Source organism: Thermobia domestica, chromosome 7 (genome assembly GCF_964235325.1).
Source record: "Thermobia domestica chromosome 7, izTheDome1.hap1.1, whole genome shotgun sequence".
NCBI classification, from domain to species: domain Eukaryota; kingdom Metazoa; phylum Arthropoda; class Insecta; order Zygentoma; family Lepismatidae; genus Thermobia; species Thermobia domestica.
Genome location: NC_137460.1, coordinates 302,194,169 through 302,218,635, shown reverse-complemented (window position 1 = coordinate 302,218,635; position 24,467 = coordinate 302,194,169). Strand labels below are relative to the sequence as shown.

Below are 24,467 nucleotides of genomic sequence, written 5' to 3'. Positions count from 1 at the left end.
TGTAAAATGACGAGAATCTTTGGAAAAGTTATGTGCAAAGCAATACTACATAAAGATGCAGAAATATTGTGAAGTATTACAGGAAAGAAAAGAAAGAAAAAAAACTAAGCTTGTATATATACTAATAAATTTTTCAATGTCATTAGTCATGTATCAGACAGATGAAAGTCATTCCTCTAACAGTGAAATTCCAAATCTGGAACACTTCCTGTTGCAAATATTTAAGAGGTTCGCAGAATTCAAGAATCTTTTAGTTTAAGCAAAATAACGTGAACATGAAAGGTAGCTAATAATGTTTTCTCCCCTTTTTAATTCATTAAGCCATACTAGGACTTTGTTAGATACCGTAATATCTCTTGAATGAATATGTCCAGTTTGGATGCTGTATCTGCCATATTTTAACAGGCGTTAGTCTCCAGGAAGTGTAAATTTAAACAGAAGAAGCAAAATATCTACACGTAAAGAACAACGAACAAAGAGGTCAACCTAGAGATGGAAACTGCTCAGCTGCAATAAAATAGTTCAGATATGACATCATCTGTATTCACAAAGACGACGGAACACTTACTCCTGCAGTCCCTTTACTTATTCGGAGAACGGACATGACAGCAAAAGCAGTTAATTCAATCTCGTTACATTGTGGCTGAGGAAATTGCACGTAATAAATAATCGTTCCATGGCATCATAAAATAAATTATAACGCTTACCGCACCAAGAGATCAGGTCAAGAACTGTCATAGCCAAAGAAACATTCAACAAGAAAAGACTACACTTCACTACAAGCCTTAACACTGGACTAAGGAAGACGTTGGTCAAGTGATAGATATGAAGTATTCTCGAGTTTTCTGTATGGTTCAGAAACTATGAAATTACGAAGTTGGAGAAGAACTATTTAGAAAACTTCCAAATGTGATGCTGGACGATGATGAAGATAAAATGGGCAAAGTGAGTAACAAACGAAGATGTTTTAAAACGGATAGAAGAGAAAAGGACGCTTTTAGCCGGTTTCTTTCGTAGAATGCCAATTGGATTCAATACACAATTGTCTTCTTCATATCGCCATAGAAAGAAAGATGGCAGGAAAGCGAGGAGTAAGAAGAAGAAAAACCAACTGATCCATGATTTGAAATATAGAAGAAAATATTGCGAATTAAAGGGGGGAGCTGAAGACTGAGAAACGTGGAAGAAACATTTCTAAGCCCAAACCTCAAAAACACCTCATTAATCCCAAGACCTGCCAAAGAGCAAAACGGTTAATAATAATAATAATAATAATAATAATAATAATAATAATAATAATAATAATAATAATAATAATAAAATAATAATAATAAAAACTAATAATAATAATAATAATAATAATATCAAATAATGGGATTAAGACTAAAAACATTGAGCGAACCAGTCCCATTTTTCAATTTTACCCACAAATATATACATATATGTTAGTACATCTTTTCTAAACTTTTGTTAATAACACAATAACCCTAAACTAACCCACCAAAAATTATTTTCTCTTTTTGCTATTTTACAAACGTATTTCTAAGTAGTTTTTTTTTTCGATTATCATTTATCCTGCAATCAATTTCTTACTCCTAACGTCCTTAACTTGAGAATACAGAAGGTCGTTTTGGATTTTTGATAGCAAATTTGATCGCTAGGTAGCAACACGCGTGAACATACCCGAGAAGTTACTACGATAGTTGGAAAGTGTTGTGTGTTCACTTCCAGAGAGAACGGCTCTTCTGTGCGAATAGTCATACAGCTCCGAAAAATATGCCTTTTCTGAAGCTGCTTCTAGTTACAAGTAAATAACCAAACAGTGTATTACAAAACGTCCCTGTGTGTCACAGAAAGGGATCAACACCGTCTCGAACTGCAACAAAACGGGCACCCTGTTGTTGCTGAGCCCTCCAATATTGGACATCGTAAATAAAGAAGCCCCCTGCCCCATATGGTACGACGTGAGAACCCACTGCCTCAAAGAATAGAGTAGTACTATGTCCCGCCCAGACTATCATAAATCGCATAACAGCGAAAGATTTACAGCTGGCATATATATATATCAAAATGTTCCCGGAATGCTGCTGTAATTTTTGCATTGGTGATGCAATTACAATGAATCTTGTACAGAACAGTACTTCGGTTGCCTAATTGTGATACTGACAAGTGTGAACAGGGAGTAGTGTAGCGATCAGTCGGCGCAATTTATCAGACCGAGCAACGCGCAAACGTCAACTTCATGTAGAAATTGGGAAAAAATCTGATTCAGAGAGTTTGATGGCTTTAGAAACAGTTTAGCATCATTGCATGTTTAGCAGTTTAGCATCCTTCCGAAGCTAAAAATGGGCTTTTGCGTCTTGCTCGTAGAAGAGATCAAAACTAACGCGACGGCTGACCTTCGGAGGATACTAAAAGAGGTCTTTCGTCGGTGTTTCCACCAATCACAGGAGCAGTGGAACGAAGTCTGTGTGTGTTCTGAAGGCGATTAAATAAATGTGTACTTATATTGTGGTAACAAAGAGCTGCAACAGAATTCCGGAAAAATTTGGACTTTCCTCGTATGTATTTAAAAAAAAAAAATAAATAAAAAAATAAAAAATAAAAAAAAACGGAAATTCACATACTTGAGCCCTGAAATATCACGAAGAGGAATACGAACAGTCGAAGGTGTACAAATGCCATCTTACAGGGACAGAAAAAAAAAAAAAAAATGACTGACTGAGGTATGGGTTTATCAGTCGGAAGAAGTCGTTCTGACTGAATACGCAAATGTGTACAAAGTCTTCTACGCAGTTTTACGATTGTTGGTACTTACTGCCATGATGGCAACCTTAACCTACGCAGAGTAGACAAAAATCTACGCAGCTTATCATCAGACGAACATTTTTCGAAATGACTACACCGTCATATTTCATCCCTACACTACACTGATACATTTTACGTTGACCATCATCACAGTACGGCGTTTGGTGATACGGGGAAGTAAATGGTAATGTACGTAGAGCGGATGTATGTGAAACGGAAATTCATGCAATCTCTTTTAGAGACATTCTTGTGAAATTCCTTTATGTATCCCTCATGAATTTCTGTGGATTCCCAATATTCAAACGCGAGAATTGAGTCGTCGACAGCCGTGCACATTCGACCGTCTTCGCGAAGTTTGTTACGAGGAATGCAACAGATTTGATGAAACCCTGCTTACAGATGTAGGACAGTAGCTAACAAACAAACAAATGCTGGTGGCGTCGTCGCAGTATTCCTTCAGCTGGTAAGGACCAAATTCGTTGCCATAAACCTAAAACGATCTTCTGTACGACATGATTTCAATGTGAGAGCTTACATATATGTATGTTTCTTCCGTTTGAGGCGCCACATATCTTGACCCAGCACTGAACCACTCTGCCATCTATATTGAAGTAATGCTTAATTAACTGGTGTTCTTTACGCAATCTAAATACATTTGTAAAAATTATTTTTAGAGTAAAAGAATAAGCTAGAGCGAAGATTACATGCACATAGTATTGTCATCGGGTACAAAATTTCAGGAGTTAGTTATTATGGAACTGTTTGAAATTTATGTTAACAAATAAACAGACAATTAACCTAATAAAATCATTGAATTAGTTAGTTTGGAACAACATTTATCCCGTACTAACCCTCCTTAGTAATTTTCATTCTGTAGATCGCCATGTTGCCCCTAAGGAATATAGGTCGTTCCTATTAACTGTTCTACCATTCTTTCTTGTTTCTTATTGAGTCTAGAATCGATAGCGTACCCTTTCTGTAGTTTACTATTCATTGGCACTATGGTAGAAAATGTATGATGTTATAATCGGTTTAAAGAGAAACCTGGTGAAAACATTTGCTGTTTTTGAGATTTTTGAATCTGACTTCAAATTAATGTTGAGTTTAAAAATACAGGGTGTCATTTTAAAATCCGTACGGAAATATTTATTTTGAACTTCATGTAGGAAATACACAATAGGGCTAGGTGTAAACCTTTTGGATGACGGTTCGCGGACGACCGCCATCTTGAATTTCAATTTTTTTTTTTTTTTTTATTATTTCAAACGATAGGTGGGTCATGTGATACATGACAGTAGGCCAGAATTTGCTCAGAATGTCAAATTCGAAATCAGATTTCATGTATCTTTCTTTGGTGAGAAGTTATGGACAACGACAACTGATATTTACCTGTTACTCAATGTGCTCCGTGCTCCTTTTTTCATTCATGAAACTTGAACTGAGGAACGATACCTGGAGATTTTACAGGATCAGATACTGCCAGGTCTTCTATAGGAAGATGGTAAATTTTCCAGTTTTTTTCAACAAGACTCTCTCCCCAATTTGGCATCCGGGTGCGTCAGTACCTGGATGAACGATTTCCTGGATTGATTGCCGTGGGCCAGTTGAATGGCTTGCCCGATCACCAAACCTCACTCCAATGGACTTCTACCTTTGGGGACACATTAAAGCTATGGTGTATGGTGTGAAAATTCGTGATCTTCACCATCTTGAGCAGTGTATCATGACTGCCTGTGAGCAAATTTCCCCAGCTACCCTGCCCTGTGTTCATAGAAATTGGGAGAGGCGTCTGCACACGTGCATTGGCCATCACGGAGCAAATGTGGAGCACATTGTGTAACAGGTAAACATCAATTGTCGCTGTCCATAACTTCTCACCACATGAAGATACATTAAATCTGGTTTTAGATTTGACATCCTGAGCAAATTTTAGCCTACGGTCATGTATCACACGGCCCACCCATCGTTTGAATTTTAAAAAAAAAAAAAAAAAAAAAATGAAATTCAAGTTGGCGGCCGTCCGCGAACCATCATCTAAAAGATTTGCCCCTAGCCCTGTTCTATATTTTCTACATCAAGTTCAATATAAAATACTTCCGTACGGATTTTAAAAGAGGTGCTAAGAGATTTTTGAAACACCCTGTACATCTATCGATCCTCACGTCTCACGCTGCAATAAGCTCTACGGCTCAAGGAACTAGTAGGTTCAACATGGCAAAAACGGCAACTTGAATTCAGCGAGAATTGTGACTACCATCTCCTAGAATCTTCCTTCTCGCACTATAAAGAGTTGTCCGCAGTTAGACGGATATTTTAAATTTGTTCTGTTTCCTATAAAAAGAAAGAATGAAAGGGAAGGAATGAACGAAAAACAATGAGAATATATCCGAAGGGGGAGAAGACATGGTATAATGAGTTGTTTCAGTTGAAATTTGTTGCTTTTCGCCAAACCCCCATGCGCATCTAAAATCACTGGTTCCCTTTTCGTAACTCCTTGTAAATACACTGGTGTCCGCGAGTACACTTCATCTGGCCCACAAATAAAAGTGATTTTTTTTTTTTAACCTTCATCTTTAACAGGAAGACTATGGCCGTCCATTACAATATTCCTGACTCGAAAGTTGACTTTTAACTGCAAAAATATTTTCTGTATTTTTTTGTTTACCAAGCCCATGCTGAAAGATAAGGTCGTTAGTACTGAGTCGATTTTTACAAAAATGAAATTTCATAGAATTACCTTCAAATGTTTGTAGTTCAGTCGCTAATTGGCCAGTAACAGGATACGCAGAATAGAAGAAACCTTAGAAAATGTAATACTTACGCACATTAGCGAACATTTGCCTCAGAAGGCCACAGAAAATGGTTTCATATGTGGTTTTATCCTGCACTGCGTGATCAAAAGTATTCGAACATCCATACGATTGCACTCAAAGTATGCTCATGTAGTGGCGTCTAATATGAAGTTGATCCGCCTTTTACCTTTATTGTTAAGTCTCCATTTTCGCAAATATTTCCGGTCAGACGGAATTCTACTTTCACCGAGACGATTATCTGAGACCCTTTCCAACACAGAGACGACTATCTGAGACCCTTTCCAACACAGACACGACTATTTGAGACCCTTCCCAACACAGATACGACTATTTGAGACCCTTCCCAACACAGATACGACTATTTGAGACCCTTCCCAACACAGATACGACTATTTGAGACCCTTCCCAACACAGATACGACTATTTGAGACCCTTCCCAACACAGATACGATTATTTGAGACCCTTCCCAACACAGATACGACTATTTGAGACCCTTCCCAACAGAGACGACTATCTGAGACCTTTTCCAACACAGTGACGATTATCTGAGACCTTTTCCAACACAGTGACGATTATCTGAGACCCTTTCCAACACAGAGACGACTATCTGAGACCCTTTCCAACACAGAGACGACTATTTGAGACCCTTCTCAACACAGATACGACTATTTGAGACCCTTCCCAACACAGATACGACTATTTGAGACCCTTCCCAACAGAGACGACTATCTGAGACCTTTTCCAACACAGTGACGATTATCTGAGACCCTTTCCAACACAGAGACGACTATCTGAGACCCTTTCCAACACAGAGACGATTATCTGAGACCCTTTCCAACACAGATATGACTATCTATGACCCTTTCCAACATAGGAACGACTATCTGAGACCCTTTCCAGCACCGAGACCAAATGAGACGCGAACCTACAGTTTAAGGTGCATGCAATCCAAATTTCCGTAAGGGTTCATATTTCAAGGCTCTCAAAAATCTAACCCCGGAACCAATATTCCAAAGGTGCGCGCGCTAGTCACTAGATAGCGTTATGATCAGAGAAGCAGTTTATGAAGTCACTAATAGTCTATTTCATCAACACGGGAGGACAAGTAATGGAAAGTTTCCTGCGAATCGCTATTCATTCTCCGCGAAGAGCTGCAATAAGGATAGGAATCGGAGTCCACGTTTGAAAGCATCCCATATATGTTCAATCGGGTCGGTAATTAGTTGTGAGACACATCGTCAGACCATGCTGTATAAAATGATGCTGTCATGTTCGTACAATGCTCATCCCTGTCTTCGAATGTACCTCAGTAAATAAACGGTTGGAGTATCCTTATATCCTTCTGCTGCAGCACTGCCGTGTAGGAGGGAAGCCCAAAAAGTTCTCCTTTACTATGATATGAATATGCTATTATTGTAAAAACTTGCACAACTACAGGCTGCCATCTCATTAATGTATGTGCTAATTTATGTGTTTACATGCCTTGTTGAATTAATGTTACAGTCAGAAAACTAGGCGGTGGCACCATGTTGAATAAAATCGGTGCAAACGATACATGAAGTGATGACAGCTGTGTATGCTGAGATGGAACGGATGTAGGACTTAAGATTTCTTGGCTTTCGGCATTGGTGGTCATGTTAGCCAGTTACGTATGAGGAATGACGTTCCTCGGTGAGCACACTATCCAGGGAAGGGAAGAAAAGGAAGGGAAAGGAAAGGAAGCGGCGTGGGACCTGTTAAGTACCACCCCGGCATTTGCCTGGTGTGAATGAAAGAAAACCTCAGGATGTCTGGTCTGAAAAAGCTTTTTACACCTTTTCAACCGAGTGCCCCACCGGGAATAGAACCCGGGACCGCTCGTACTGAAGTCGAGAGCGTTAGCGATACGTTATGCGTGGTCACCCTGAGGTAAAACGTTGGAATAAAGAATTCAAATGTGATCGCATAAAATAGACTGGGACTGGGATCCGAGCCACATGAGTTTCCGCCCGGAATTATAACCAAGCAGCACCGGACTGACCTGCCGGCCCACCGGCTCGCGGGCCGATGCGAACTCCTCAATGTATGGTTTACGCCTCCCACCAGCAATAGCTTTTGGGCCGAAGATAGTGAAGTGCCACTTGATCATTTTTCTGAATATTAAATCCACAGAAATAAAATAAACTATCTCTGTGCGTACTCAATCTCGTAATTGTATCATTTGGATTCCAGGTCCAAATTTGTATACATATTTGGTTCTATACCGATGTTCTGCACATTTTAAGTTAGTATCACTATTATCCCGGATACGTAGGCCTAAATCAGAAATATTAGTTAAAACATTTCTTTTCAAACGTAAAAGTTATTATATGTCCTTCTGGCAATTTAGATGATTCAGTACGGTATCTGTTGATTCCCATCCATATTCACACGTAGTGTTACGCCCATGTTTTCAACCTTGTGATTTGTGATACTGTGTAATGCCTTCCACTTCCATATCCTTCTTTGGATTACTACAGGAAACACAGAGTCCTACAAGCGCCTTAATATGTATATACAACAGAACCCTAGTGCACGTCTTGTTACTATTGGAACGCTTAGGTGGGACAGTAAAAGTCATGCTACTGCACGTATATTTGGTTGTTTTCACTACGGGTCAGAAGGTAGAGCTGCTACAGAGAGGATATCGGACAAATTACTAGTCCGCTGTCAGATTACTTTCAAACTAAGACTATTGATTATGTCCAAACTTGGAGCTTGATTTCTGCTGCACAGAATGGTTTAAATAAAGCAAGGAATAAATCTGATAAAGTTAGACTAGCAGCAAAGATTTTTGTAGGAGCAATGTTAGAACGATTAGTGATATAGTACAAAAGAGTCCTTCACTTAAAGATCTTTGGATTAAAACAGAGCTCCCGAAAAGAAGAGCATCTACGGTAAAGAAAATAAGCGGTGAATTGGCATTACGAAAGAGAAAAGGTTCAGATTGTGTTTTTAATGTTGTCCTTGACAAAATCAAAAGCATGACCAACCGGTTTTCGAAACACAAACACCTTTATCTAGACTTTGTGTGTTTTGATCCAAGGCGGTTTTCTGATTTAAAAGACGAACTACCCTCAAATGCAATGAACAAAATCTATGAGTTAATTCTCAGCACAGATTAAGGGAAACTTATCGAAGAACTAAATTATTTGCAGAGATTTGGTCCTCGATACCGCAAGATGTTCAAAGTGAGTATGATAGTGAAGAATTAACTGGTGAGTATGAAGAAGAAACAGAGTGGGACGATATTAAACCAGCGATGCAGGAAATCAAATTAAAGAAACTTGCAAGTCTTACCTAACAAGTGTGTTCAAAATTATATATGAATATCGCATATATTCCTTATTATACAGAGCTCTTTAAAATGTACAAATTTTTCCTTACGATCACTCTTACACAAGTAAGTGGTGAACGAGCCTTTTCCAAATTCAAGATTATTAAATCTAGTCTAAGGATGAATCTCGCTCAAGACAACCTTGAATCGTTTCTGTTAATGCAGTGTGAAAGGATATACTAAGTAAAATGAATAATGATGCCATAATTAACAAACACTGTCATGATTGTCCAGAATTGAAAAAAACTCCTGATGTAAGGTAAGAATGTCCTTGTTTCTTGTCATGTAAACAGATCAAAGCGATAAAAGTTGAATGCTATGTATATATTGTAAGGATCCCCACATCATAACAGAAGCACATGTCAATACAACACGATTACAAATAATGAAGCAGACGAGAAGTCACACGGAAGACACGAAACCAAGACGACGGAGCCCGAGAGGAACGAACCACCAAGAGGCCTTCTATAAAACGCAAGCTGAGGAGGACCTGGCATCAATCTGACCACTGATGAACTAACCAACACCTGCTCTGAGGTCGCATTGGACTAGGGGTACATCTTTCCTTAACCCGAGATTGCATTGGACTAGGGATCCTCACCACAGCCAAACTTCACGAAGCTGCCTTGGGCTGAGGGGGTTTTCCTTCAAGACTCACCAAAACCTTGCAGGTGCCTTGGAGACTGCTTTGAGAGAAGGGGCACCGTGCAAAACACCGATCTCCTTCATTTGGTCAATAAGAAAAGTATTTATTCTTTGTAAATCAAAGACATTCTACTTAGGAATTTTTATAATAAATTGGTGAAGGGGAAAAGACTCGCCCAGACTGTTATTTTGTCTCTATCTATAAAATCATTACAATATATATAATATGCCATTGCACCAATAGTAATTAAGCTGTTTGAAACCAAAGTGAAATACTGTAATTGGATTTTTGAGCTGTCAACAACTACGTGTAAAACTAAAAAGTCAACTGCCACAAAATAGAAAGATTACCACATTTTTTACATCACCTTTTCATGTAATTTTATGTACCACTGTTTCCAGAAATGCAAATTTATCAATAATCATGAAAAACTACATAGTTTACACGTGGTTGCTGACAGCTTGAAAATGCATTTAGTTCACTGATTTCAGACAGCTCAATTGAGGGCCCCAGAATACAAGGGATCTAAGTTGTACATGACTTTTCCAATACGGTTATTTATGTTAAGAAAAGGACTCTCCACAATATGCAAGCTAGAAGATGAACCACATCACAGACTTCTCGAAGGTCTACCGATGAGTGGATTACGTCGTGGTTCACCTACCAGTTTATATATTTCACTGTGGAGAGTCCATTTCTGAGTATAAATAAACTTTATTTCAAAAGTCAGGTAGACTCCTTGACCTCCAAAGTCCTCACTTTATGTTTACTGTAGATGTTTTATTGAGTGTAACGGAATAAAACTATGTGGTTTTGAAACTTAAGTGGTCTGCGAGGATATATTTTGTATTAGGCTGATCAACCAGTTAATCTACATAGAATACATATATCTAATAAATTTATCTATGTTAGAGGCAGTGCGCTCTTCTAATGATTTGGGTCTGCGCCCCCGACATCTTCTCAGTCCGACCCTGTAACTAAGTCTCCCCATACGCTAACCATATAGCCACAAGGAAGCTCATGTGATTGCACAAGTCTACACATAACCTAAGAGGTCACCCCCAACGGCTATAATCCCAAGCATGTGACAAAAGTTGACAGCTGGTGCTTGAATATAAACGCGGGAGCCGAACATTAATAGTGAGTTATGTTCACACCATATTATATGACATTCTGTATATGAGCAAGGTTCCCGACTGCAAAAACAGCAACATTCACAGCAATGTGCACATAGCATTTTTTGGATCTATACCATAAGAACAAGGTTGCTTCTCTAAACACAACAGTGACTATGGATGAACGCTAGGGAATCTATTTAACCTTGAAACTAAAGAAATGAGTGAAACATAGAACACTACAGTGTCTCCCACTCCTAGAAAGGTAAAGTGCAACATTTATCTAGCAAGATCGTGTGCTTTGGGACCACGAAAGTGTGGTTTTGATTGACTACTTACAAAAAGGGCTACAATCACATGAACCTACAGAAAACGTTACGGGGTGCTATCAAAGCAAAGATACATGGTTTGCTCTCGAAAAGTGTATTGCTGCTTGCGGATAATGCATTGGCACTTACCAACCAGCACGCTTACTCACTTGAGCAGTTGCGGTGTAGGCGTCTTGCGGATAAGATCATTAATGTGGTGGACAGTTTGGAGTGGTGGTTTGCCTCCATCGTCGTAACTTTTATGCATCTTTTAGACAGATCCATAGATGAGATAAAAGTAAGGCAACACGAAGTGAATATAAAGAGAATTACGTGTCTGTGGACCAAATTTCAGATCGCTAGCTCTTCTCTATCACGGTGAGGGTAAGAACTTATTGGTCTCCCCTTACAGAGGAACAAAAAGCCCAAACAGTCTTCGCAAGAATGCATACCCTACAAATATCATTGTAGGACTACACAAGCAGGTAGACGCAGTTCGATAGACATTTTCGAAACCCATATTCTCCCACGGAATGCCACATGCTTTATCATGATTCATCTTTTCCTCGTTTGATGATTCATACATAACGCGAGGCGCCTATCATTTGTCAATATGGGCAGCTGCTCAGCCATGGAAACTTATAGTACTAATTGATGCTAAAAGTTAATCCTGACACACTACGTAATTCTTCAACGGTGGTGCCGATCGATGGTGGACGGTCAAAGCTCGATTGTCTCTGGAGGTCAGAATGTAAGGTATGCCGGTGTGCTTTTTGTTTTCTTTCTTTGTGGGTGTCTCATTTTGTTTCCAACCTTATGACATCGAGAACAGTAGACCTGAGTATATTTAGAAAGGCTGAAATTAGCCACACCGACTTGTTACACCTCTAGCAGCCAATCAGTTCAAGTTGGGAATCGACAGAATGACACATTTTGCCCTCTCATGCTATCTCATTATGACTGCGGACTCTATCAATGAGTTCCAGGCGGTAGATGACCTCGCTGTGCATAAAACACCGAAAAAAAAAAAAAAAAAGTTCGCGGCGTGTGTCCAGATACTTTTGATCACAAAGTGTAAATGCATAATAAAAAAAGAAGTAAATAATATTTGAAAGTAAATTAAGTTTTATTGATCACATTGTTATTCAAATTCACAATAAACTTACCTGTTGCTGTACAAACATTGCCTGGCTCTGGAGCAGAGCTTTGTCTGCTTTTTGCATCGTAACATAGCCGGAATCTGGTGAAACTTCTGCTGAAAATAAAAACAAATCCAGTGTTAATAAACCATAATTATCAGCAATACGAAGAGCTTATCTAATTAATAATATATGAGTGAAGAATGTTTATATTTTCATTTCACTGAATTTATTCCTTGGTACTCAAAGTCTAAATATACAGATTATTACGTAATCATAGTATTATCATTCTTCGATTTTCATAATCTCTCTCTTACTCTTTGCTTCAATGGAATGAATAATAACTGTAGTAGTTGTAGTTGTCTCACTTTCAGAAGGCAGCAAGAGTATTATGAACCTATGCTGCTGGAGGGAAATTGATAAAATGAACTTCTAGGCTTAATATTTCTTGTCTAACAATAAACTGCCAAGAATAACTGCTTGCTTAAATACATTACTTAGGTACATCATTTTTTAAACAAATGTTACTTTGTATTATTGTTTGTCTTACAATTCACACCATGACTTGAAATGATGACTATGTAAATTAAAAAAATGAATATCCTAGATGAGACTCGAACCCGCGATTGCTCGTTAGCCTGGCGCCTCACATATCTAGCCTAAATCGTGCCGAAAGATATGAAGGTTTAAAACTCGTTACCTTCTAGTTCGGTACACTGTTGTCTTCTGCTAAAACACGCAAGTATCCAGTATATTTATACACTATCCGCCTTATGCAGAGTCGTTTTGACACATGATTAGCGTCATACTAAACGCCCGACTTCTGCACGAAGCATATGTAAATCGAACGCTTTAGTATGGCACTAATCACACGTCAGAAGGACTTTGCGTATGGCCCTATGTGTCTGATGACTTTGTTTTGCAAAGTGTCTGCTGCTGTAGCTGTGTTTATGTGGTGTTATTGGCTGAAGGGGTTGTTGGGGGGAGGAGATGGGGGATTTTACATTACTTTACAGGGCTGCCTGAATATAAGAGTAAAAGTCAGTCAAAATAATCAGTTTCTCCTTTCGTTTTGGAATTGTACACGATTGTTAAAATGGAACTTGCTATTTGAAAATGAAAACCGAAACTCCACAAAAATTGCCACACGAAGTAATTTGGTCCGATACTACGAAAGCTATATATACAGTATTGAAATTCTATAAAGAAGTGAAATCTTACACTGTAGACGTATTAACGTTAATGCTTTGTGAAAAATATTCTTTATCTTTTTTTTTTTTATTATTATTATTTTTGATAAGTAAGTTAACAGCAACCAACAGGATGGTTTAATGTTGAATCAGACATTTTATCACATTCAACTTACACTTGTTAGACTATTCATTTGCTTGAAAAACGCAAACATGCAAGAAATTTAAGCTAAAAGCAGTGGCAAATGTGTCTAACGTTACTAGTAAAAGATTATGATTTCAATTTTATCCGATCCGGCTCAACCTTAGTTACTAGCATTTTCGCAATACAACTTTCATTCCCTCCCCCGCCCCATCTGTTTAAAGTCCTCCCGAGGAAATATGAAATCATCACTGCTGTAAACAACGAAATTAGCTCACAACCTTGCTGTCTGCACGAACAACGCATATCAAAACGCGTAGTAGGCCTATGTATCTACACGCAATTACTTTGCTACTGACCATATACGTACGCTACACGTGCCTATGAGGCTGACTCGTCTCGAAAAGTACCTGCTTCTATAGAAAGATCACTTTGTCACCTACGAAGATTCTTTCTCGTTTCGTGCGCGATCTTAACGTAAGTAATTACATTCACGTCAGCAGCACATAAGCTTTGGGGGGGGGGGGGGACTATAATGTATGGAATACCCCAGGAAAGCGGGAGTCCTTCCCAGAAAATTTATATATATATATATATATATATATATATATATATATATATATATATATATATATATATATATATATATATATATATATATATATATACTCTTCGTACATTGCATTTTAAAGCATTTTTGACAGAAAGCAAATAAAAACTTTAAAATTTCTGTTTTTATTTTTACCTTTGATAGTCTTTTTTTAGGAGGGGAGGAGAATGTACTAAAAACACACATACATTTTACAGTTTGTTCATTCAAACAGTAAAACTGAACCTTGTTTTACAATTTTACTTAAATTTTACCAAATGTATGTCAAAACCAAAATAATGATAAACATTACTGTGAAGTGATTACTGAGAAATAGGTTTTAGGCCTACAAGTAATGTAAATGAGGTTCAACAATGTATAATTAAAAACAAAATAGTTTTTAGTTTACTTAAAAAAAAAACTTTCTTTGCTACTCGCTATCTAAATAAAAGCAGTTCGTTACTTCACAGTTTATTCCACCTTCCGATTATAGTCAAAAACTGCCTGCCTTTTTTCACAATTGGAAACAAACTTTTTGTTACTTTTTTCATATCCACTTTATCTAACATTGTTCGTAGCAAACTGCTACATGATTGACTCTCTTTGGGCCATATAGTACAGTAAAATTAGCTCCGAACCCGGGCATCCAAAAAAACAAAGGTTTGAGTGTTCCACATTGTTCATTACCCTTTACTTTAAATGTGGTAAAAAGTCTCCGCCAAAAGACTGTCGGGTTTTGGAGGGGAGAGGGGGCGGGGGGTTGGTATGAGTTGTTGAAATTAGTTTAGAAAAAATATAATATTGTTGATCAAAAGCATATTCATAATATAAGTAATACTTTAATATCCAATTCTTGACATCTAATCTATATGCTTGACACCTATAAAACAAATACAGTAAACTCTCGATTATCCGCGATCTTCTTTACTGAAGAAAATCTACGTAGGAAAATAAAATCACAAAAAGGAAAAGGTATTTTAACACTTAAAAACAAAGCCAGTGGACTTTTTTTTATGAGAAAGCAAATCAACAAACTTGTCTGTTTAGGTAGTAATAATGTTATTTGTAGAGATTCACCTGTAAATTTCAATTCAATTTGACATTAAGAAGAGGTATGCATTGTAGCTCCACATAACATGTGTCTGTTTTCAAATGATCGATTAAATTGTCCAAAAGAAATTTCGTGTAGATGTATTCTTCTTTGTCCATTTTGCGCACTGTCCGGTATAAGTTTGCCGCGCCACCCAATTACAAGGATAATTAGAGTTTACTGTATGGAAAGCAAAAAACATATATAATTAGACAAACCTAAAACGAAAATTATTACCCTAACGCATTAAGCACAGAGAGTTTTCATTTCTCTTCATCATTCTCATCAATATCTAAATTTGTTTCAGAAAATTCTTGCATTCCTCGTCATCTGTCAGCACATCTTCTTCCGCATCAGAATCAGTGGCAAAATCTGTATTACTGCATCCATATCCAGCGCAGTTAGTACACATGATTATGCACTGAGGGGCACTTCGGCAATCACAGTCGCTTAAACACTCTTCTGTGCATGAACAAGAGATGAGGCGTAGCAACCATTCTGGAGCAGCAGCAAGAGTTGTTGGTATTGGACGCAGATATCCACTGACCTTCTTCCAGCCCCATTTTATTGGGTTTTTCTTGAATCCATTCCATTGTTGCACTTGGTGGTAGACTCTCAGTGAATGTTCCCTTGCTGCAGTTTTCGTTGGAGGTAGAGTAGCTAACTTAAACTCACCTTGCACTGGCTGTCTTGCAACTGTCATTAAATATATCTGGTGACGTAAAGCATCCAAATTTCGTGTCTTGTGGGATCATATAAATATAGAAAAAAAAATCATGGCCAGCTTCAGCAATATCGTCTGCCTGTGCATTAGGATAATTAAAAATAAGCAATTTTTTTCTGAGTTCCTCATCACTTTTAACTTTTTTAAATGGGGCTGTCTTACCTTTCCTATATATTGAGGACACAGAGTCACAGCCTGTAAAGGCATAAATACACAGCAGAACTTCCTTCATGTCCCCTATTTCATGCTGCATTTCTTGAATATTGTAAATTTTATTTGACTGATTTCCTTTACCAGGCACAATTATCTTTAAGCGTAAGCTGCAGTATGGGAAGCAAGAGTAATTAACAAAACCAACAGATCAGTATCATCACCTATTACTCGCACCTCCATCCCATTTTTAGCCTCTGCGATTGCTGTCGAAACAATCAAAGTGTCTGCATCCCCATATGCTTGAAGCACATGACATCCTCTTTCCTTCAAGTGTAATGTCAGAAGGGATATTAACTGTCCCTTGTTGTTCTGGTTGGCAAGGAAATCACTCTGCCCAAAGATGACGTGAATGTGGCCTTCTACTTTCACATCTATGTTGCTAGCTGAGCGAGACCTTCGCAGATGTTCCTCATCTTTTGTGTTGAGTTCTTCCCTATAACCATCGAACACGACAGTAGCTCTTCCGTAATGGGAGAGAACATAGTCACTATATTGTCGGCATATTACTTGAAACGTTGCAGGGCGTTGCCAAACAACACGATGTAGAAGATGCCCTCCATCGACCACATATGATACCCTCAGTGCCATCTCATCATCAGGAGGTGGATTGGTTCCTGCACTTGGTAACACTTTTAGGATTGAAGACTAGGTTCCTTTCCTCATCAAACCAGTTTCATCGAACAGTGAGGGAGGGTATGTAGTACATAGTTCATATTTAAATATTTATCTTAAATGTTCTTCTCACACTACAAACCATGCGATGGAACAACTGGTTGGGGTAGACGTGAATGGTGTCATTTCGGATGGTGACAGATTTTGTCACGGCTGCTAACGATTTGACGGTATACTTTCTTTTTAAATGGATTTCACTGAATTTCAGCCCTTCGATCTCTTTTATTGCAGAAAGACCAATATCACTGGCCTCGTCACAATTTGTAGTAGAGTCAGCCAATACACCTGTAGAGAGAGAAAACAGCTGAGGAGGTTTTGTAAAAGGGTTGTGCAGTCGAAACCAAGTTATTAAAACTTTTAGGTGCTTGACATTTAGCTTCTGGTTTGCATCACGTAACTCTACGTGTTGCTCTGAGGAAGCATAATTAATAGATGCAAATCTCTCAACTGCCTCTACGATTCTGGAGCTTGCAGGCATCGACTTTACCCATGTACCGATAGTTGATGCAGTGATTCCTCTGCCACCAGTCAACCCACCACTGCTTTTCAGCGCCCGCATTAACACTTGTTCGATGGTCATATCGGTCCAAACACCGCACCAAAATTTGTTACTTCGGCGAATGGTGAAGAACCCTCTGGTGATAAATTTGTCGAACTCTTCTTCGGGTAATATACTCAGTAGATGTAGGCAATCTTGCAAGTACACATGCGCCGATTTCGCATAATTCAAGTGTCCTGTGGTATTGAGAAAAGGCAGTATTTGCTGCACACAGTGAAGATGGAGGTAAAAATCTCCAGTTCTCTCTGCTCTTATGAACATCTTGATAAGATGTACCATTTCTATGAATTGAATCCACAATTTTTGTGTTCTACCATGTTCCTTGAAATTCTGCAGCTGCTCATTTAAAGTATTTGCTAAATTCTTGACTGCAGTAGACCTCACTATCTCATCAGCACCTATTGTCCAAGAAGTTAATTGCGAATAGAGTGCCTTTAAATCTTCCTTGTTAACATCAGAATCGTGTGTCTCAAGGAAAACTGTTATATGGGCTTCTTGGGCTAGGAACAAAGCACGAATAGATCTGGAATATGCTTTCCCCTGCATCATTTGCAGAATGCTGTTTTTTGCGTATACTTGATTCCACACCTCTTCCAAACCACTTCCAGCTATTATGTGACCTACTGATCCTATAAAAGAAAGGAAAAAGTGAAACCCGCGAATGAATAGTGAGTTCAGAGGGCTACTGAGAGGGGCTGCAGCTACAATTGGCATATAATGGTTGATCGAACGTAACCATCGTGCAAACCTGACCCTGCTTAGCACCTTCCTGAGCAGCATAAAGGAGAACGGTGTAAATAGTGGAAGGGTTTGAGGGTGCTAAATTCACAAATGGAAGAGCCAAAACTGCTGATGTTTCATACGGTTGTCCAGCATGCAGCCTTTCCATACAACCACTCCAACCAAACCTACTATCGGTACACGAATCATTAAGCCAAATACCAGACAACAAAAACATATTCAAAGTGTGGGTGGTAATAGCTGATAAAGGTTTAATTTGTATTACTTTCCAATTTAAAACAGTTATACGTGTATACCCAGATGTATCTGGACGTTTGTATATCTGTAATTCTGTTAACCCACTGTGTTCAATTTCTTTTGTTCTGACATTCCTTCGAGGTACACAGGTGTCAACACTGAGTGCAGATTCAGGTGTCACACACAGTACACCACCCATGGAATGAAAAGTGGCATGACCATCCACAGTAAGTACATTGTAATCAGCATTATCAAAGACATACTGAACATAGCCCTGATTTATGTTTAATTTGTCCTCACTGGTAACTGACCTTTCGAATTTTAATATTTCGTTATAAGAACAGAACCCCATATTCGCCAGTAAGTCAATTAAGAGCCTGGACCCAAACCTTCTGTGAAGGAACACTGCTGTACTAAATTGAACAGGGGACACAAATGATTTTGGCCGAGATACTGCAATTATGGAATGAGCAATAGCGATTGTTTTCCGTTCAGTACTTTTTTTTATTTTCTTCTATCCTGGTAGGCTTAATGATTTCATAAAGCAGTGTCTTCAGTAATTCTGGAATAAGATCTGGACTTCCCGTTTGAATTTGCTCAAGAGTTGGAAACTGAGAACAATCATAAGCTTGAGATTTCAGTGTTCGTCGAATTATTGCTGCTGCAGTTTTGATCACTCTCAATTCATCATCTTTTTCAACAACTTGCCGATTTTGGTACCAGACGTCCGACAGGATTCTGGATGCTGTTCCACTGAAGCAAATTACGACTCTTCTTCCGGGAAGATCTGTTACATGTATGTTGGAACCAAAACGCCCGATCAATTTTCTTTTCAGGTGGCTGTCATCGTATGATTCCACGTTAGGGTTCAGATCGTTATACAGTTTTCGTAATTCCTTCAACATGTACTGGCATTCATCATTCTCAATTAAATATTGACAGAATTTATCAAATGTTGCAGCTCTTTCAGAGTCTGCGATTGATCCGCCTCTAGCTGCTGACTTTCCAGGTTTACTTGAGCCTTCCACCTTGAATCTTGACAAACAATACCTATGGTACCTACCATGACATTGGACTAGGTCAATGACATTGCTAAGTCTGAGAAGTACTTCTCGTCCCCAAGCACAATTTCTTCTTATTGCGTCTTCACGGATACCTTTTATCAGCTCAACAACTGTCTGTACCTCACTCCATTCTTCTTGGTATGGATATCTGCATTTCGATACGTCCACACATTGACGACCACACAAGAAACACTGTGTTTTGAAGTCAAATGGAGCACGGGGAGTTTGTCTAAGCTCAGGATTTGGAACTGTTGGGGGTGGCTTGGGTTTTAAAGTGTAGCGCCTACGACACTTCCTTATGCACTTCCAACACTACTTCCTTTCTCCTTCACACCATCTTGCTTAATTTCACTACACTCTATTATTCTATCTCTCCTTTTTTTTGAGTTAACCGAATAAGTTCACCACCTTTATCAACACAAGGTTGCAATACACAACTCATACTTACAATGATAATAATATCGTTTTCACGTCCACAAAGCGAATCAAAACTGTTATGAAACAACTACCGGTAATACCACTTGTTATACTTGATCAGTGTGCCTTTGTTTGGAAGACATAGTAAATTATCAGAAATAGGCTTTAAACGTAAAAGGTAAAGTAGATATAAGAGAATGTCGTTAACATTTTTTAAACATTAATCTTAAAATAATAAGTATGCATGTTGATTTAAAAATAACAATACGCAGAGGAAATGTCGAGATTTTGTAATTTAGAGACATCTGCGGAGCAAAAATATAACTGTATCTTTAACAAAGAGAAAAAATAATTTTCTAATCTCTTTCCTTCTACCCCTTCTCTCTCCCAAACCCGACACTATTTCTGCGGAGACTTTTTACCACACTTAGAGTAAAGGGTAATAAATAATTTGGAACAGCCAAACCTTTGTTTTTTTGGATGCCCGGGCTTAGGTGTTTTTCTGCCTAATTTTACTGTACTAATAGTTGACGTGAGATAGTAGAAATATAAGGAGAACGAGAACCGTTTCACGAATATTGGGGAGGGGGACCACGTCCCCGGTCGGATTGACGCTCGTGAGTAATTAACTTAAAACTATTAGAACATTTCCCAATGTTGAACACTTTTTGTTTTAAGTTGTTATTTCCCAAGTTCTAATTTTATATTGGAATGCAATTTCTATGAAGTTAATAGTATAAGCTGCTGTAGTTAGTACTTATAAATATTTTAAATGTACATTTTCGGTCTTACAATGGTAATTAATATGTGTTAAGTAATACAATATATTTCAGTAAATACGCAGTTATAATACCGGCAAAAATAGTAATGTGCTAGATTTATAAATCAGAAGCTAGCTCTTCTTAAGACGAAGTTACCATTCCATAGCTCTGAAACCGTTTTCTTGTTACTAACTGTAAAAGCATCAGATGTTAAAAATAAAGATGCAGGAATTGCTGCCAAAAAATTATATAATTTTACACTATTCGACGAGTAACTTGATGAAATCTGTGGTAGACGGCGCCGGTGCCTGATTGTAAGCGTGGTTCTCTTGAAATACACATTAGATTAGCCTCTGACCTTTCGGCTACTGCGAACCATCCAAAGGTCAATCACACAACGTGATTCCCAAGTGAATGAGAATTTTGATAACAAAGAACGTGACTGAGAAGCAAGGAGAGGAAGGATAAATGTTTATAAGAATCCAATTTAACCAATGAAGGTCTTCACCCTGCATAGATCCAAATAATACGATTGATTATAAACTGAAGTTTTTCTTTGGCATGTTTCGTTCCGATGAACTCAGAAACGATCACTTGGCCTATTCAAGCGTTGGAAACCATGGGCAGTGTAAAAAAAAAAAAAAAAAAAAAAAAAAACTGGAAAAGTTTTAATTCTTTCGGTAATTATTAAGTGATACACTTCAAACTCTCCTTTTCCGCTGCTTTACCTCTTCATGGAACGCGAAGGTTATGAAGGACAGAACTCCTATGTATTAATGTGGGCTCCGAACTGAGATAGCGTTTGAGTCCGGTGCAGTTAGTTATAAGAGTGCGTACCATCATTCAAAACAAACCCTTAAAGAAGTGGTTCAAAAGGGCTGTTGCGCAGTCTCATAGGGTATATCGCGAAATTTTAGAATTTAAAAATTATGAATCATTTAACAGTTAAAAATGAATTTTGGGTCAGACTGTAGCAATTTTTAATGTATAGTTCTATATAGAGTCACTACTTTATAGACACCTAGCGGCTTACACTATTATAATTTATATTATTACGAGGAGTGATCGGAAAGTAAAGTTACAAAGCCTGCAGTGAAATATGTATATATTATTTCACGCAACAAATATAGTTGTCATATGCTTGAGGCACTTATCGCATCGTGGGGTGAGTTTGAAGATTCTCTCCTGGTAAAAATCCTGTCCTTCCGTGTTCAGCTCGTTGTCACAAACTGTTTCACCTCCTCGTCTATACAGAAAGAAAGTCGCTTGGAGCGAAATCCAGGCTGTAGGGAAGGTGGTCGATTATGTTCCAGCGAAACTGCTTCAACAGTGTGGTGGTCTTCTGGACTATATGAAGGCGCGCGTTGTAATAAAGATTTTCGTGAAACCATTCTGCGACATGCTGACGAGATATTAGTCTCTTCGTAAACCTCTACCAGCTGCCGGTAAATTTCAGCCGCGGTTATGTTTTGCCCACAGAAATGGAATAACTGAGAGGACTACTTCGCGAGACCAGTTTTCCAAACGAGTTCACCACGTACATCTAGCGCCGTAGGTAAATTCTGCACAGCTGCCAACTCCATGTATTAACATTACTGTACACTCCTCATTTCTCTATAACAGACGAAACTCCTTGTAACCTTAGTTTCTGATCCTTCCTCGTATTAATAAAAATCAAAACAAGTGTGTTGCTATGATGTCAGCAATCATTAAAATATGTGGCCAGTTTAAAAGGGATGAGAACAGCGGCTTTAAAGTGTGTATAATTTCCTACTGCTCAGCCCTCCCCGCTGGTCTACTGGCTAGCATGTATGCCTTTGGTGCATGGGGTTCCGGGTTCGATTCCCTGGGAGAGGACACAAAAAAATTCCGCGTTCTATAGGACGAAGGGCATAATTGTGGGACGGCAAACTAAAAAAAAAAAAAAAATAAATAAATTTCTCACCATACTACTTGGCCTACCGTACAACAAAGCTCGATTACAGGACACGCCAGCCATCCCGGCTACCTCAAATATAGTTTTGAAATATAGTGACGTCTGAGAAGGAAAAAATAAGCTTCTCTCAATACTCTCATCAAAAGAAAATACGTCGAGTGTTCTATAGGTACTGTTTGTGTAGGATTGCGAAGTACAAGAATGTACGTCACGTGTTCAAAGATAGGTTCACATGCTTCTCGGAATTATTGTAAGTATGAAAAACAAACAAATACAATCACATACAAATAAAGCAAAAATTGTAACCTGTGTGGTGCGTTGTGGACTCTTTTGCTTCAATATTTCATAATCATCTCATTTTTTTTTTTCCAGTAGCCCCTTTTCCCTACACTACTTCTTGAATCCCTACTTACTATGTTTTTTCCTCTTGTAGATTGTAAATAGGTATTTAAGAATACAGCGAAAAAGCCTGCTACAATAAACATAGATCTGTGAAATAATGAAAACAAACCAAAAATCCACGACTAGGTGTTGTCATATTTCTCCACTGTAAACACAAACCGCATGACGTAATTAAAAAAAAAAAAAAAAGATAATGCCATACGCAAGTAATTTTCGCATATAAATATACATACATATATTAACTTCCCTAACAGAACACAATTACTTGACCATACTGATTAATAAGTACTTCATGTAGGGTTACTTCGCTTTCTAAAATTCTGATGCCATAATTCATGTTCGAGGTGGAGATTAAGATAAAAGAATAATCAAACAGTGTAATGTTAGTTTATATATATATATATATATATATATATATATATATATATATATATAGGTAGATAGATAGATAGATAGTGAGAATACCATCTTTGCACGGCTTAAACATTTAAACTACCGGTAGTAGTAAGCAAATACAGGACAAATGCATGTCCTGCACAATCGTCAAAAGCGACAGAAAGGTAAGATTGAATATACAAGACATCTACCAACCCTGAATACACATAATACACATAAAATATGCAACTATTCTTTATACTGTATTGTACTTCGAGTTTTACGACGAACGATTCTGCTCATTAGGATAAAGGGTTGAGATGAGGGACATAAGTAATGATGATAAAATTGATTGCTGGAATTACAGCAGAAAATCATGCTTTAAACAGAATTCGGATCCGCGACAGCTATATTTTGTGATCGCTAACATGATTACTATTTTTTGAAGTAAGATCAGATTGTTAACAGAAACAAAACTAGTAAAGATAGTACCATACGGTTTTGGTTATTTCCTCTACATACATTAAGATACTTTTCTACATAGTTAACACGTTCGTTTAAACGTTTAGCATAGCGTTCGACAAGTTTTTGTATGATCACGTGGTAGGAATCACCCGCCTGTGACCGAAGGTAATCTTCAACCATTGTTTTCACTTCTTGAACGGCGAAAAACTGTTTCAGGTAGGGAACATACGCTAATCGCTCGGCACAAGGTCCGGGCTGTATAGTGGGTGGTCCAGTAGCTCCCATCCCAAAGATCTGATTAACTCTTGAGTATGAGTAGCAGAATGGAGGCGTTTAACTGCCCGACGCTATGACTGCAAATGGCGTCGCCTTATGCCAAAGAGATATTGGAAGATAGCGCGCGTGCTCATTTCGACATAAACAATAAATATAGACAACAGCTGCAGTGAAAAAAAAATCGCTGAAATTGGCTTCGGTCACAGGCCAATTCTACAGTGATTTCTATGACGTGGGCTTACAAACACTTGTCGAACATTATGATAAATGTTTAAACAAACATTTTAACTACGTAGAAAAATAGTTTAATGTGTACAGAGGAATAATGATCTTGTTACAGTATTCCACAGCTATTCACTAGTTTCGAAAAAAAAATTTTTTTCTCCATTCCTATAGTTATGTTTACCTTTTAATTCACACAGTACACTA

At 38.1% G+C, this 24,467-nt stretch overlaps 1 protein-coding gene across 10 annotated transcripts in view; it reads right to left on the bottom strand.

Moving 5' to 3' along the window:
- Wnk (Wnk kinase) overlaps positions 1–24,467 on the bottom strand; it is a 297,369-nt gene that overhangs the window by 126,039 nt on the left and 146,863 nt on the right. For 8 of the 10 annotated variants that reach the window (XM_081766830.1, XM_081766829.1, XM_081766833.1 and 5 more), the window contains one exon: positions 12,213–12,301. In XM_081766830.1, coding sequence (XP_081622956.1) covers positions 12,213–12,301 — 89 coding nt within the window. The remainder of the gene's footprint in view (positions 1–12,212; positions 12,302–24,467) is intronic. The other 2 variants (XM_081766832.1, XM_081766838.1) reach the window with 1 other exon arrangement.